Here is a 16,634-nt window from a genome sequence, read left to right as displayed (position 1 = left end):
ACAACTTTTAATTGGGCTATTTTTTTGAAGAAATACACTCTTCCTGGTATAACTAATGCATTCTACATAATGCAACAGATCTGCGATAAATCATCCTTCATAAAGCTTAACGTTCAGGTGCTGATGTTCCCATTTGATCAGTTCAAATGCTGCAATTTGTGTGACTACTGAACTGGGTCATTATTTGAAGAGATTTAGCTGTAGTTTGCCATATGTTCATTGTTTTGTAGGTGACAGAATAATTGAAAAGTAGAGTTTCATTCAAGCTGAGATACTGGCTGATAAAATAAAGACCCAGTGAGCCATGGAAGCAGCTCAAACTTCTTCAAACCCACAGGTACTTCTGCTGCAGAGAGGTACAGTGGCCGACAGAGATCAACGCACTGCAAATTACGCAAAGACATGCAAATAAAAATAAGGATGTTTTTTTTTTCTATTTGCTTGTGTTGAGCTCTCTCGGCCACTATAGGAAATCTTTAGAGGCCATTAGTAGCAATGACTGTCCTACACCAGTGGGGTGGGGGGGGGGGGGGGGGGTCTGGCATGTGAGGATGAGGAGGACTGCAGAGGGCGCTGTGGTGGGCTGCGGTGGATGGTGCTGCTGGGTGTGAAGGTAAAAGGTCAGCCTGTGTAACGTGTCTGTCAGCGGGCTGTCACAGCACCGGTGTCGGTCACCAGTCACTCCACCCGCCGGTTCCTGCTGTCGCTACACACTTCTCCACTGGTGCTTCAGCCGAACTCGACGTTAACTACGAAATAATGGCGAAAAAGCGAAGGGAGAGACGAGAGGCGGAAGGTTCGTCCTCGTCCCAGGACGAGGTGAAGCCCAACGACAGCGACTCCCAAGCGCTGAAAGGTGGGTTCAGACTGCGGCGGCTAACCGCTGTTAGCTCCTTCTCGGTTTAAAGGGGAACAAAGCGGAGGAAAGCAAAGCGAGCACTTGGATTTCGAAACGCAGCCTTGCACCATGTCTTCATTTAGCCGAGTGGTTGTTGTGAAGCTGGAGCTAGCAGCGAGCTGTAGAACCTTCAATGGCTGAGATGTTAGCTTGTATCCGCAAAGCTAATAACACACACGCTATGGTTTGATGAAGCAGCTATACAAATACACTTCAAACCGAGTTGGTGAGCTCTAGATGAGCTGTGGGTAGGATTCAAATAGCCCGAGTCAGCATGAGAACAAAATGTTAAATAATCGAATGTTTTTTGTAGCTGGATGTCTAACAAAGATCACAGGGTTTCATGCTTAATGAGATTATCTACTGAAAGAAGAGGAAGAATAATAAATTAAACTCTGCTAAAATACTCCATTACAGAACATCTGTCTATAACCTTATTCTACTACATTTAAAGTGTTCTTTCATGGATATATTCAAGTACCGACAAGTACCTCAAACATGTTGTGACTACAGTACTGTTGTCGATGTACTTATTATCATGTCACTGTTGCTAATGACGCGCCGGCCGAAAGGGATAAAGGGTAAACAAGGGTCACATGGGAAATAAGATCAGTCACGTAAAAGTACAACAGATAAACACACATCTATATAAAACCACAAAAAAAAGTTATGAATGAGATTCAGGGTAATTTCATTAATCAGAAGCACAAATCTAAACCTCCATTATTTCCCAGTGTCCACAAAACCTTCAGGGGAATTTGTCCACAAAGTCCAAGATCTTCCTATCAAAGGAAACTGTGACTTCAACAGTAACATATTTAGATTTACAATTTGTTCCTGGCCATATTACAGTCACCCTGTTAACCTGTATTTTCACCGTAATAATTGACATACGTTGTGACCGTTGTAGTACTGTTGTTTGCACTGTAAAGCCTCTTCATGCATGACCGTTTGGTTTAGGTTGCAAATCCTTTTCTAAAGGGTCGGCAGTACAAAGAGCTGCTTGTTCAACAAAAACCCTGCAGCAATACCTGACATATTATATCCACGACCATGACAGGAAGAACAGGAAGAACCCCCTCGGAGTTTAGTGACAATGCTTCTTGAAGCAAATCTTGTTTTTGATTCTATCAAGGCTATAGGACCCATAACGTGTTTTTGTGGGAGTTTTGTTGGTGCGAATTACCTTCAAAATACCATTCATAATAGTCTATTATGTTTACATAATAATTTATAGTTAGTTTAATTTCATAGGTTGCTCGCCTGTTAATTCACTACTGAGAGTGCTTTCTGTAATAAAACAATTATTAATCTTAAATAGCTAAAAATAACTTGAATACATTCTACACAAATAAGAGATAGCATTTTCAAAAAGGTAATTCTGTTCATTTTTTGTTTCAGTAAGTAGGTACTGTTAATATGTTATTTGGAATTAACCTCAGGCGTCTCTATTCATTTCTGTATCATTTCACTAGTGAGCTTAAGGTGATAAGCAAAAAGTAAATTTCTACCTACAGTATGAAATAACATCTTTTACTGACTTCTTAAATTATTTCAGTTGTCCCTTTCTATAAATCATTACACAGCAGATGGCCTCAGCACCAGCAAGAGTCTGTCTCATGGGGGAGACTCAGTTCTCTGTGGGGTTGGACTAATGATGCAAACTTCATAAGAAAATTACACTAGGCCCTCTGGTAGCTAGTTAGTCTGATTCAGGTATAAACTCTTTTTCTTCTTCCCAACAGAAGCTCAACATAGTGTGGGGGGCTCAACACGCATGTCTCTCCTCATTCTGGTCTCTATCTTCACCTGCGCTGCCTCAGTCATGTACCTGGTCTACAGAAACTTCCCAGAGCTTCAGGAGTAAGTTGCTTTTTGAATTATTCAACTTTTTTTATATGCAAGAGGTGATAATGTTTGTCTAGAAAAATATAACAGATTTATTTTATAAGGGGCTGTTTTATACGAGCACTGTTGGTGATGTTTATTATGGGTTAGGTTATGCTAATGATCCTAACTAAACCAGATGCACATATATCACACTAAAGGAAATGATTATTTCAGGATAATAGAAATGAAAATAAGTAATGTAAGATTCCGATGACCTCAAGTTTTGAGCCTTGATGTTAGTTGAGTTCCCCCACTGTGAGTCACAAAACTCTTTTGTTGAGTAAAAGAAGATCATTGAGATAAATCTTAAAAGTTAACCGGTCACCACACACTAAGAGGCTGGTGCAGTGTTAGAGCGTGACAGACCTTTCTGCAAATCGTTAAACTTGGTCACTGAATTGCAGCTTCACTCTCTTGTGGTCGCCGTTTTGTCTTGTCTCTCTCTACAGTTTCAGCTTCGTGGCGGCGAAAAATAGCTGAGAAATTACTTAACTGTGGCATTTTGAACAACCCATTTCTATAAAAATCTATATATTTATAATCAAATAAAAAATGTAAATCTCTTTTCTGGAATTTGACTGACCGGGAACATTTGAAAAGTAGTTGGACTAAATGAGACGTGTAGCAGTTTGACAAAATCTGAATTATGTATTTATACAAAACAGAACAGGATAAGATCAAGTCTTGAGCAACGGAGACGAAAAGGACTTTTAGAAATATGATCTTCGAAAGGGACACTGACTGTTTAGTTTGACTCATGAGATTAAAACGAATCATGTGCACCTCAGCCACTCAACGTTCCTTCTTTCGGAATTAGCCAAGCAGCAGAGACGAACAAAGGTGCAAGCTATTTCCAAACTCTGCTCATTAGTGTTGTCAAAAATGTTTGCATTGTGATGAAAACAAAGAATATTTGTGTAAAATGTATATGGCTGACGCTCTTGTTGTTTTCTTTTTTTCAGTGATGAAATGGAGAAAATCAAGATCCCTAAAGACATGGATGATGCCAAAGCTTTGGGAACTGTGTTGTCCAAATACAAGGACACCTACTACAGCCAAGTGTTGGTGGCCTACTTTGCAACATATATTTTGTATCCTTGAAGAAGATATATACAACTCTGACTTACTCTGGAAAATAAATACTTTACAGAATGATTTTAGAGCGCACCAGGAAAGGGGCTGCATTGATAATCTGTAATAATCGGCTCTCGGTCGTGGGATGTGACCATGACAAACATTAGTTACAGCTTCTTGCTGTTGTTGATTTTTGTCTGGAGTCTTCCACCAGGCATTCCTCAAAAGTATCATCATGTCTGGACTTACAAAACTGGTCCTGCCGCATCTGATTCATCTGAAACATCTTACCATCAGATGGAAATGATCTGAGTCATTCCTCACAGTGCCAGAAGTGTATGGTTGAAATTGAGCCAATGATACTGGCTCATAATTATGTCTTATCTTGTGTACTGGTATCTCTGTGTGAGCATTGCCTGGGATGGGCAGTCAAACATTAAGCTTCTCAAATTATAAACAAAGATCAGGTATCAGTTTCGTTGACCTTTGCTTTAAGAAAAACTGTAGAAACTAGAATGAACTGCTAAACATGGCAGGATCAGATTTTAGATAACGATCAGCAGGCTAGAGAGCTTTGAGGATTATGCTTGATTTATTTATTATTGCTGTTGATTTATCTGTTAACACTCCTCCGCCTGGGTGACTGTATGTTTTTGTTAAGCTGTTTACCTTGACGCTTTGGTCAGCCTCCAGACATTTGCAATCCCTGGATCTATCTTCCTCAGCATCCTGTCCGGATATCTTTACCCGTTCCCTTTGGCTCTTTTCTTAGTCTGCTTGGTGAGTAAGAACACTTTGAAATGTGTGATTGAAAACAACAGTTGCCATTTCGTTGCAAAGGGGGATGTAAATACACACATTTCCGTAGAGTTAGGAAAGGCTTGGTTTCACTTCTCCCAAGGCTACATTAGCTTATGTACACGCACACACTCATAGCTTGAGATTGTGATCCTCTTTACTTTATTGTCAGCTTCACCTACTGATCATGTGTTTTATCTGTTTGCAGTGCTCTGGCCTCGGTGCTTCATTCTGCTATATGCTGTCATATCTGGTGGGCAGACCGGTGGTCTATAAATATCTCACAGAGAGAGCACAGAAGTGGTCCCAGCAGGTAAGAGCTGTAACACCAGATGTACGGTAAACTGGAGGAATCTAAGTATAAACAGATTTCTCCTTCAGATGTTTGATTTTAATGATAATTTAGTTTTATTCATGTAAACACACAAATTTTGGCTCATTTTCCAGTCGTTATTGCCAGTGTGTGAGTGACTTACAAGGCTGAAGTTTTACCTTAAAGAATTGCTGGTTTTGTAAATGTCAACTGTTTCTTCAATTACTTTTAAAGACAAAACTTTGGCTTAAATTAATGATTATTGTCAATACCAGTGAATCTTGTCATTATTTTCATGATTAAGGAATTGTTTGGTTTATTAGAAAGTGAAGGAGCCAAGTGTCTCATTTCTTGTGTAATTCAACCATCTAACCAAATACCCAAAATATTCAGCTTATGATCAGATATAACTGTATAATTGTATTAGAATATTTTGAGCCTTAAAAAAAAACTTCTGCTCATGGTGTTGACCCATAGGTCGACAAGCATCGGGATCATCTAATCAATTACATCATCTTCCTGAGGATAACACCCTTTCTTCCCAACTGGTTCATCAACATCACCTCACCTGTCATCAATGTGCCTTTGGGGGTTTTCTTCATCGGTACCTTTCTCGGTAAGACTCTCTCCCTCCTGTTGTTTTTAATTTGGTATCATGTCTTACCAGTGACTCACCTGTGTTCCACCTGATTGATTCACAGGAGTGGCGCCGCCATCTTTTGTAGCGATCAACGCGGGTACAACACTGTACAAACTGACCACCGCTGGCGAGGCCGTGTCCTGGAATTCTCTGGCCGTGCTCGGCGTCCTCGCAGTGCTCTCCATCTTGCCCGTCTGCTTCCAGAAGAAGCTGCAGCAGAAACTAGAGTAGACCACTGTAAACACCTCAGAACCTCACCTGCTGGCTGATCCCGACACCCCCTTCACTCAGCTCAGGAACACGCAGCTCTCGCCCAAGTAGCTGCTGGGACTGGTGTGGTGCTAGTGGGAGAATCTCTGCCCGCTGGCACGAGCACTCATTGACTTCAGAATGCATGCAGTGGTGGGTCGTTCCTGATGTTGAGTAAAGTATAAAAAAAACTGGCCGCTGCTTGCACAAGTTTTTTTTTGTTTTTTCTGTGAATTATTTTGTTGATTATGGCACATTGCATTTTTTTTATTTATAATCACTGCTTATTATCATGATTCTTGCCAGACAATTAAAGGTGCTACTTGTAGTTTGTTGAAGTAGAACACATTATTCTGATACTCACCAGTTGTTTCATAGGACCTTCTTTTCATGGGGAAACTGCTGAAAGCAATGTCATCATCACCTTGCTCAGGCTTTTGCTAACAGCTTCCATCTGGCAGTAGCATATCGGTTACTTTGTCCTTTTGTAGCACCTTTGAAAGTCCACTTCCCTCTTTTAATATTTATTCTGACTTTTGTTTCAAATGTCAACGTAATGATGTGCGCCACCACAGCAATAACTGTCACACAACTTTTGAAAGTGTTTTTTTGTTTTTTAAGTCCCTTTTGATACTGGTGCTTGACTCGGCAAATGTACGCAGCGTGAGGAAAGGATGTAACTGCGGTGACGAATGACCGATCTCAGTAAATGCTACTTTTGTGGACATGTAGGTGAGTTCCCATGTTCTTCCTTGAAAGGTGCCTGGATCCACTGCGTCACAACTCCCTCACACATTTAACCTTTTTCCGTTCATATAAGTAGCTACTTGGACTACACACTGTGGATGTGTCTCCTCACAGAACATCCATGATGCAGTTTGCCAAACTCTAAGCTTTGCCCGATTCAAATGGGTGTTTTTAATGAGGAAGTTGGTGTGGATTATACCAACACATGCACAGTGATGCAGTGGGCAGCACTGTTGCCTATTTTTATGGAGTTTGCGTGTTCTCTCCGTGTCTGTTTTCTCCAGGTCGTCAGGCTTCCTCACTCAGTCCAAAGACATACAGGTTGAGGTCATAGGTTATTGGAGACTCTAAGTGAGTGTGACTGGTTGTTTGTCACTGTATGTTGGCCCTATATCGCTGGCGACCTGTCCAGTGTCAGTCCGGATTTGCTCTCAACAGTTAAGATATTGGATGGATAGTAGCAATCTGCAAAGCCAATTCATGTAGGTCTGTAATTTCAAAGATCACGGTTTAGATGGGCTCGCAGGACTTGTGATGGCGATCATAATGTTTAACACAGATTGGGTTTATTAGTCTCCGCCCCACATCTCTTGTTGTGCCAGTGTAGAAGAGGAGAGGTCTGTGTCAAGGATCATGCACCAGTGCCCTCTAATAGACCGCCAACGGACTTACCCTGCTTTACTGCTTCCTTCTTCACCAGCAGAAAGGTATTACGATGCCTGATTTATGTCCTCACATTGTTTTGAACGGCTCATTTCATCCTGTGCTATGAGAGATTACTGTTTTTTCTTTTCTTTTTCATTTAGATGTTTCTTTTGCGTGTGTACCCTGGTAACTTATTGCTGTTGCTTAAAAATGTTTCTGGACAGTTAATGCAGTGATTGTACATGAGGGTAAATCTTTTTATTTAATCTCTTAAAACATTTTTTTAGTCACAGTTGATTTAGTGCATTTTCGAGATTTCATGTTTTTATTTTAATGTCTTAAATATTCAGCAGAACTGCAGCATACTACTGTAAGACTATTAACCTTGTAAAACTTCAGTTGTACTATGGGAGGCTACTATTATCTTAAAATGAACTGTTCTCATTCAGTTCCATCCTTAATTGGATAACGCAGGACCTGCTCTTGCTTATCTGAAGATTGTTATCTTGGAAACTCCATATTTTAATAAGGTGATGAAGTCAATGACTCAATGCTATAAACTGGCCCTAAATGTTTATTTATTATTATTTTAATCGTGCTAGATAATCTTCGCATAACTCCATGATATTCAATCAAATGAAAAATGGTAGTTTGATTTTTTTTTTCTCCTGTTCTCTTTCAAATATTGAAACCTTTTCTGGACAAATACTCAGTTATTGCGTTTCTTTATCCGCTTACCCTGTTAAAGTAATTTTGAGGTTCTCCTTCTGTAACCCTCTGTTAACATTTCAAATATTAATACATATAGTATTATTTTGTACTTAGCAGGGATTTGTTGCAGTATGAAGTGTTTACAGATGCATATTTACGTCCCATAAAATTTGTGATTATTTACTGAGGAGCTTATTAAACGTCTGATGATAGTGTTTTATATAGGTTCATTGTCTTATTAATAATAAACCTGTCTTATTATTACGGATGAAGAATAGCTGATGCTACTAAGTATGAACAGCAGGTGGCAGCAGTGCCAACTAAATGTCCAATTTTATCTGTTTAATTTGATCCTATGATTTTCTCAATTTTCTTAGTCTGACCCACTGCTCACTCACTAAGTTTCTTATTCTACTACAAGCAAATAATTTTGATTCCAATTATTCTTAAGGACATGACATTCAACAACCTATAAATATTCAAGTGTGACTGTTTTTTAAATATGTTTATCAGGGGAATTTGTAGTCATTTCAAATACCAAAACAAATACTAAAAATAAATTTTTAATGAATTGATAAACTATTATGTTGGGATTAGTAAAACGAAATCAGTGTGTAGATATAATCAAAGTGACCTTTTTCTCTTCTTTGACATGTGAGGGCATTGTTTTAATAAGTGCCTAATTCTGTGAAACTTTGTTTATTCTTTAATGTAACCCGAAGGCTCCTGTTAAGATATATCTCCTCTGCCAAGGAGCCCTGGTCATATATATATATATATATATATATAACACTTAAGCACAAAATAGACAGAGGAACATACGAGAATCAATCAAATAGAAAATATAAATCCCATCTTAAAAACATGTGTTGGTAAAAAGATTAATTTGAACTCAACACTCCGATGATTAATGTGGACAAAGAGGGCTTTAGATAAAAGCCCGCCTTTTACAATTTTTTACAGGACTCTTGATAGAATATAGACTTTTACCTTTTGATCTGTGTAAAAGATGATGTAAACAGAGGGTGAATTATTGATGCCTACCGAGAAGTGAGTAACTTAAAATAACTCTCAGTCTCAAAGCAAAGCAGCCTGGTAAAGTGAAACGATGACTTTGCGAGTGTAGCTGCACTTTGGCTGCGGAGTATAAATAATCAGTGTAAGGTTCATGCACAAACAAAGCCTCATGTTACACTGTGGATTGTTGCCAGAGGATTACAGCTGTGCTGCTGCTGATGGACCACAATGCTTTTCGACTGCAAGGCTCTTCTGATTTCTATAGATGTGTCAAACTAAAAATAGTTAGTGTAACTAGAAACTAGGGAGAGTTCTTTCAAAATAAGAGATAATTTGTCCCAGTCAGAAAAAGTACATGTAAACTCCAAATGGAGTGTTTTGAAATATAGTTTGTGGAGTAATAACAGGAAGAGTGGCTTGTATATTGCTGAATTTGTACACTCCTTATTTTTTATTCTTAAACATTTCAGATTAAATGGTAGTTTGGGGATAAATCAGCATTTAGACATTTAGTAATGAGGAAAGGTTAAGGGGACCTTACTTGTTTTGTTTTTATCCATCAAATGATGTGGTCAGAATGGCCTCTCACTGGTCCCGGTGTGAGTGACATCAGGCACGTGCATTTTGGGGGGCAGGTGCTCAAACCAAAAAAAGGGCAGACATCGCCGAAATTGTTTATGAAATTAAAATGAATAATAAAAAATAAATAAAAAACACAGGATATTTTCAACTTATCTATTTTTGTTAACAAACTAACTCAAATTATGTAACACACTGGCAGCGTAGTGCCGGGAAGAACCGGGATGCGCCGCGGCCACACACATATTTATTTAATTTAATTTAATTTAATTTAATTAAAAAAAAAAGAACGCGCGCAAATCCTGCGCAGCAGTCCATTGCGCATTTCCTGCGCAGAAGCATACTGGGCACTTCCTGCGCAGAAGCCCATTGTGCACATCCTGTGCAGGAATTGCACGCGCAGTTTCTTTTTCTTTATTTTTTTTATTAAATTTTTTCCTGTTTTTATATTTAATTAATTTAAATTTACATAGTGTAAGATATTTAGCAATTAGTAGGAGATATCCTGCCAATTTTAAGAGCTCAGTATATGCCAGCTAGAAGATGGGAAGAGTCGGATTTGTACCCGGGTTTCTCTTGTTAGATAGCGACCGCCTTCCCGACTAGGCCACACAGCCTGATGATTGCTACGAGGAATTAAGCACAATAATAACATTGACAAATAATCACTAAAACTTCAGAGAAAATATTTTCTACTTTACTACATAAATTTGACAGCCTTACTTAAAAGTTACTTTTATATTTTTGGCTTTTAGATACTGGATGATTTAACATACTTTAAAAACCTATTGTTAGAGAATAACCCAGTTCTTTCTAACCTTGACTTTGGACGCCTTACAAGAATCACAGTCTGCTTTGATGTCCTGAGAATGCCCCCTGCTGGCTGCTGGGTTCCTCTGCTGCTCTAATTTGGTTTGTGCAGCTTGTGATTAACCAAAGTTGTCCATAAAAGAAAATCTTTAATATCCTTCAAGGGCAATTAGATGTACAACCAGCAATCATCAATTGATGACGGAGAGAGTAATTTTTATTCTTAAATATTGATGAATGAAGAAAAACTTGGGCTCCAGCACATTTCTCATCCAGGGCAAAAGGGCCAGTGCTTGAGCACCACTAGGGGTCTATCTGTGCACGTGCCTGAGTGACATCAAACAAACAGCCAGTCATTAAGAAAACAGTGGGTGTTCCAAGATAAAGTTGCAAGATAGGCAAATGGTGGTCACACTAAGAATGATTAAATTAAAAGTTTTTTTTTAAAGTCAAACCAAGACATCACACTGTTGAATAAAACATAATAAAGGTTACTTATATAGAAAATACATATAATTTCGAACAAAATCCTAACAGGCACGTTTAGTTCTAAATGCACAGCAGTGTATGTGGCATTAAATGGCTATGTGGGATAAAGACAGGGTTTAAGACAATGATTCCTGTGGTTTGGTGCAACATTTTAAATTAATGTTATATTAATTACTATCAAATTATCATTAGCACTGTAAAAATCCGAATAGTCAACTAGAATAATGCACATCTATAAACATTGCTGCAAATCCACCAAAGTCAGCCACAAGAGGCTTTTAATTTGTTAATCTGGACAGATTTAGTGTAACCTTCAAAAAGGAACACAGGCTTCAAACTACAATTCGATTGACATAATCCATACGTATGTAGAGAAACCAAAAAAAGCGGTGTTGTATGTGTTGCTCAGAAACATAATTATACTGCAGCTCCGTGTTTTACGGTTTGTTACCTAATTTAACGCGCTCGTGTTTTCGCTGCAGCGTTTTATTGTGAAGGAGCCCGGCCGGATGTGGTCTGTGTCAGCGCTCGCTTGTAGGATCCTGGCTAGCTTTAGCCTCGGTTGTGATTTTTTTCGCAGTATCGCAGCTGTAGCATCCATGATGGCAGCGAGAACCCTTCTCTCCCAGCCCCTCTAATATGCTCCCTGTCGAGGGGAGAAGGGAACCACCGGGCCAGTCTCAGAATGACCACCGGCTTCAGCTCCGGTTCCTGCCGGTTCGCAGATTATTTCGTGATCTGCGGACTCGACACCGAGAGCGGACTGGAACCCGACGAACTGTCCGGTAAGAGCGCTAGCTGTACGGGGAGGACGGGGGGTGGGGGGCGATCGTCGGGCTGGTGCTGGAGGCGAATAAAGAAGGAAGCGGCTCGTGTCGTCCTGCTAACGTGGTTGTGTGTGTTTTCACAGCATCTCAAAGTGGCTGTTTGTTCTTTACCATGTGTGTAACCACGGGATGCAGGTTACAGAGATGAAAACACAACACGGGGCCTCGCTCCTCTCCTCTCAGCCTGTTTGTTTGTACCGATCGGAACAGACAGGATTATGATCTCTTTTGTTTTTAACTTCAAAATATCATCTCCCTCCTGTTTTTCCTCTCCCCCACGTTCAAACATCAGATCGCATCGACGCCGGCTCTGCTCCGTTTTACGAGATCAACACTTTGTGGTGTTGATTGGTATTGTTTTAATCTAAACTGTGACGTCGCTGCAGTGTAATTACACGTGAGAGGTGTTGTCACCGTGGCTGTCACCGGGTTGTATCAAGCATCAAGCTGCCAGGTGCGCCAGGCTGTTAGTGGACCATGCCCCCCCCCCCCCCCCCCCCCCCACCACCACCACCTCCTCCACCTCCATCATCGACCCCTGACAGCATCCACCACACTGTGCATGAGAGCATCGTCTTTAACTCACCTCCACAGAGGGCACACCCTCCCCTCACCATCTTTTTCAATACACTAAGCTTAGACATTATTGTAAACACAGCACAGTGGGTCGTGACACACCTACCCCCCCCCCCCCCATTTGTTTCTGTGTCTCTGTCTTTCATGATTTATCTGCATGTGAATTGAGGCGAATTGAGAGGATGTGAATATCTGCACGAGGAAACGGTCCACGGATAGACAGGGAGATTACAGCATGGCAACACTGCTGGTTTTGTTCTAACAACACAGTTCACGGTTTATTTTTTCAGGCCGAAAATCACATTTGATTTCCTGGAATGGGCCACATAGCTTGGTTCTAATCTCAGGTACAGTTGTACTAGTTACAGGAACCAGTTCCTAATGGTACTAAATACTAATGGTGCTAATTATAGGTTAAATAGAAAGTGACCAGATGGCATATTTTCATTGAACTCTTTCAGCGAAGCTCGCACTACCGTGAAACGTTAACTCAGAGGACAGCAGTTGAGCTACATATGAAAAGTGTGTCAATAAACAAACGACAAAAGAATAAATCATCCAATAACAATTGAAGTAGTGATGTGGGGTTTAAATGAGTTTCTTAAACAATCTGTTTGTCAATAACAATCAAAACAACAGTCCCCCCCCCCCCCCCTGTAATTACCAAACTGTATTCAAATATTTGGTAATAATGGACTTGTAATATGTATTTATCATGTGAGGATATGTCATTTTAAACTGTTGGTAGTTTTAATATTTATTATATATATATTATTGAGTGTTGCTAGAAATGGTGCAGTTTTATTTCCTGTTTGTCTAATACCATTTTGTTATTTCTTATGTATGAGGTAGAGAAAACATGATAATTGCATCGCATCCCAAAATGTTTTTTCATTTCATTTTACGATATCATAATGTAAAATTTGATTCAATGCAACAGATTAATTAATCCGTGTTGCCAAATGGCAGTCTGTTATCTCTGTGTATCTGGGGCTTGTGGACTGTTTGTGATTATCTGGTATCATCTCCCTCACAGATAATGTCAGGGTTTTCCACACCATCACTTCTTCTAAGATAATATCCTGGGGAAACCCTGGGTTTCAATCAGTTCTACAACGACATAGTGAAGCGTCAACTCAAACTATGACACTGCATTTACACTCAAATGTAATAGGAAAGTACAGTATTGCAGTACTGTAGTATAAGAAAGTACTGATACTCAAGGTCAGACTGCTGCTAACAGTCATGGGTAAATCTACTAACGTGAAGTAGCTTTAAGCCTGTTCTTAGTAACTGTGTTAAGGTGTATAAGCGCTTACTCCTCATACACTCTAATGGCCCCTGACATTAATCCAATTTGTCTGATTCATTTTCTTAAATTCTTGTTAATACTATTATATATATTTTTTTTTTTACAGCACAGTGATAATAAGACGAAACTGTTTCTGTGTGGTTAACTGTGACTCAGCAGGTAGCGAGAGGTTTGCAGTGTTGCTGTTGTGGTTTAGTGAAAGTTTTTTTTCCTCCTTCAAGCAAAAACACTCAACCCATGCACTTCCCTTTTTTTTTTACTTCCTTTTTAATACACCTTCCCGTTTACGAGATGGGTTCATATTTACTTGAAACGATTAGAAGTTCAAGAACATGCTTGGCTCTATTTGGACTTGAGCTCAACCATGAGCAGAGCACAGGCGCATCTGTTCAACCAGACTAATAGTGGCTGACCACACTGACGTGGGTGCATCTGGATTGACATATTTTGTTTTCCTCTTTGTTGTTGTTCTCCATCCTCACTGATCATGTTTTCCTCAGCTGGAGATGTAGCTTTTTGAAAATGCTCAAGTGAATTCATTTGAAAATGTCAGCCGTGCATCAGTGGGCACAGAAAAATAACATAAGTGTATAATTATCCCTCATCAGTGTGTAGTTCTGAACAATGGCAGCAATATAGACAGGACAAGTTCTTAGAATACATGATTGAGTAATTCCCCATTTATTGGCATTCCCTCTCACCTTTTTATATGAATTTACTCATTAAACTGTTCCCAAATAACATCTTTAAGTTGCAGTTTTACTCTGCTATTTTAAATCAATGGTAAGGTCAGTTATAAAATCTCCTTCAGGCGTTTTTACTGTCTAGATACAACTGGAACCAACCCCATCGTTGCAGATACGCACTAACAGGGACTCTGTGGTCGACCATGGCTGACGGTGTCCTACTTACTTGCAAGACGCGGCTGTTTACTGTAGAGGCTTTAGGTGCTTGCCCTTATCTGCTGTTTCAGTTATGAGTTGAAGAGAGGAAATGCTGCGGAAATTCCACTTATACAGGTTACATATGTGCACGTCAGCCAAACAGCTGCTTGAAGGTAATCTAGATAATATACCTTGATCTTCAACACAAAGGTTGAGGTACAATTTGTGATAGCATTTTTTTGTCTTCACCATTTCAACATGAAATCAAGAATACTGTTGATGTTTCAAACTAAAATAATATTACTGTTGTCATTCATGTGAGAATGCAACCACATTCTTTAGAAAAGAAAGGTAGGAACTCGGTAATGAAGATGTGTCTCAATGAAACGAAACAGTACATATATGTGGGAAGTAAAAAAAGGTATTTAGTCTAAGTTTTGAGGACGTCTAGGCAAAAAAAACGTCTATGTTACCTCAGAATTGAGGATGTGTGGTTTCCTTTGTAAAATAGTGAATTGGATATCCTGAGATCTTAAACAAAATCTGAAGAGGACACCTCAGGCTCAGTGGAATGATATTGAATGGCTTTTTTATTTGAGCTGAAACCTTTATTGATAAGTCTGCAGTGAGAACATTTATCATTTAACACTTTTTATGGTCATAAAACTCACCAATATTACCAATTCACAGTTGTTGGAATGGGCTGCTTTTCTTTTTCATATCGGACGATGGACCGCCAGGCTTTTTGTTTGTGCAAAACAAAACTTTAGGGAAATTGTGGCATGATTGTTTATGGATGTAAAAAGGACCCCAGTGTTTGATAAACCCAACATAATAATCAATCCTATAATTAATCAAAACTAAAAAAAAGAGTGTCAGTTATATTCGAAGGACATATTAATGAAAATGCAGTATTCAGTATATAATAGCTTACAGAAGAATCATTGAAATCAGTGAACAAATGAAACAGATTGTATACACTCATTGATTGGTTTTAAAATAATAAAAGCTGCCCGGCCTTAAATTTTGCTTCCAAAAACAATGAATGAAATGATCCACATTAAACCCTCTTGGGATTCAACAGAAGCATGTTGAACATGATGGAGCGGTGATTGGTGTACAGTGACACACAAAGACAGGACGGAAACTTCCTTGAAGCGCAGTGAGGACCTGATTTGCATATGTATGACCCTGCAGCCTCACAGGCCACACTGGAAACACAGGGAGCTGAGGGACATAAGTACACTCGTACACAGGCTCCGCTTATTCAAATGCTAAATATCCTTTTGAAATTTCCAGGCAGCCTCGCTCCCCTCCTCAATCCTACTCTGCAAACAAATGAGGATCAATGGCTCAACGTGGAAGCTAGCTTTAAATGCATAATAGGTTTTTTCATAATTCCACTCCAGAGTTGTGTATTAATGGGCATGTAAAGCCTCCCCTGTCAGTGTTTTTTAATCTTGCTTGAAAATGTATCTTGGAAACGATAGAAATGATAGAAAATACTGCCCTTTCATTTGTTTTTCATCACAGGCTATTTCTGCTTTCAGAATTTAAAGCCCCATCTAGATTCTCAAGAGATGATGTTATGCGGCTCACAATTGGAGCTCTTCTGTGGCTGTAAAGGACTTGAGATTCTCCTGGTTGAATCATCTCTATAATGTGATTCTTTGATTTAAAAATATCAGAAGCTTACTGATGACGTTTACTACACTCCCCATGGTGCATTTTGACAACAAAGAGCCAATAGAAGAGTTACGAATTTACAGTGTTGAGCAAACTAACAATACAGAGCGTGGCTTTTCTTTGTTAATTTTTGGAATTCAATGAAGGAATTCAGCATCTATGACATTGTTGTATGACACTGTTGCCAGGTTTTGTTTGCAATGGCTATAAAATATAGACAAACCACAATTTGTTCGAGATAACCTTGGAATTGATAAAACTGGTTCACATAATGCACGCTTACATAGGACACTGTCAATGGTCGAGTAAGCTCTGAAAACGGTTAATTCCCTTTGGAGAAATGTCTCTTTCTCTTGCTCATCAGTTCGGATCCTTGTATTAACAAGACTTTTATCCTGGTACCTTTTAGATTTTCTACTGAAACGTGACGGTTCACATTCTTTCCCATCACGTCAGAGTAATTAAACCTGCACATTCTTGTCTAAAAGA

The 16,634-nt window shown here is 39.3% G+C and overlaps 2 protein-coding genes across 4 annotated transcripts in view; both read left to right on the top strand.

Moving 5' to 3' along the window:
• Window positions 1-619: 619 nt before the first annotated feature.
• Window positions 620-8,185, top strand: tmem41b (transmembrane protein 41B). Its single transcript, XM_062385093.1, has 7 exons — window positions 620-856; window positions 2,644-2,761; window positions 3,751-3,879; window positions 4,549-4,642; window positions 4,869-4,973; window positions 5,451-5,589; window positions 5,675-8,185. The coding sequence occupies exons 1-7, from the start codon at window positions 760-762 to the stop codon at window positions 5,842-5,844; spliced, it is 852 nt and encodes a 283-aa protein (XP_062241077.1). The 5' UTR covers window positions 620-759; the 3' UTR covers window positions 5,845-8,185.
• Window positions 8,186-11,448: 3,263 nt separating this feature from the next.
• dennd5a (DENN/MADD domain containing 5A) overlaps window positions 11,449-16,634 on the top strand; it is a 29,341-nt gene continuing 24,155 nt past the window's right edge. For all 3 annotated transcript variants that reach the window (XM_062385091.1, XM_062385090.1, XM_062385092.1), the window contains exon 1: window positions 11,449-11,645. In XM_062385091.1, the coding sequence (XP_062241075.1) occupies window positions 11,546-11,645 (100 nt within the window). In that variant the 5' untranslated portion in view covers window positions 11,449-11,545. The remainder of the gene's footprint in view (window positions 11,646-16,634) is intronic.

The sequence above is a fragment of the Platichthys flesus genome, chromosome 1 (assembly GCF_949316205.1).
Source record: "Platichthys flesus chromosome 1, fPlaFle2.1, whole genome shotgun sequence".
Lineage (NCBI taxonomy): Eukaryota > Metazoa > Chordata > Actinopteri > Pleuronectiformes > Pleuronectidae > Platichthys > Platichthys flesus.
This window is presented reverse-complemented; position numbering and strand designations above follow the sequence as displayed.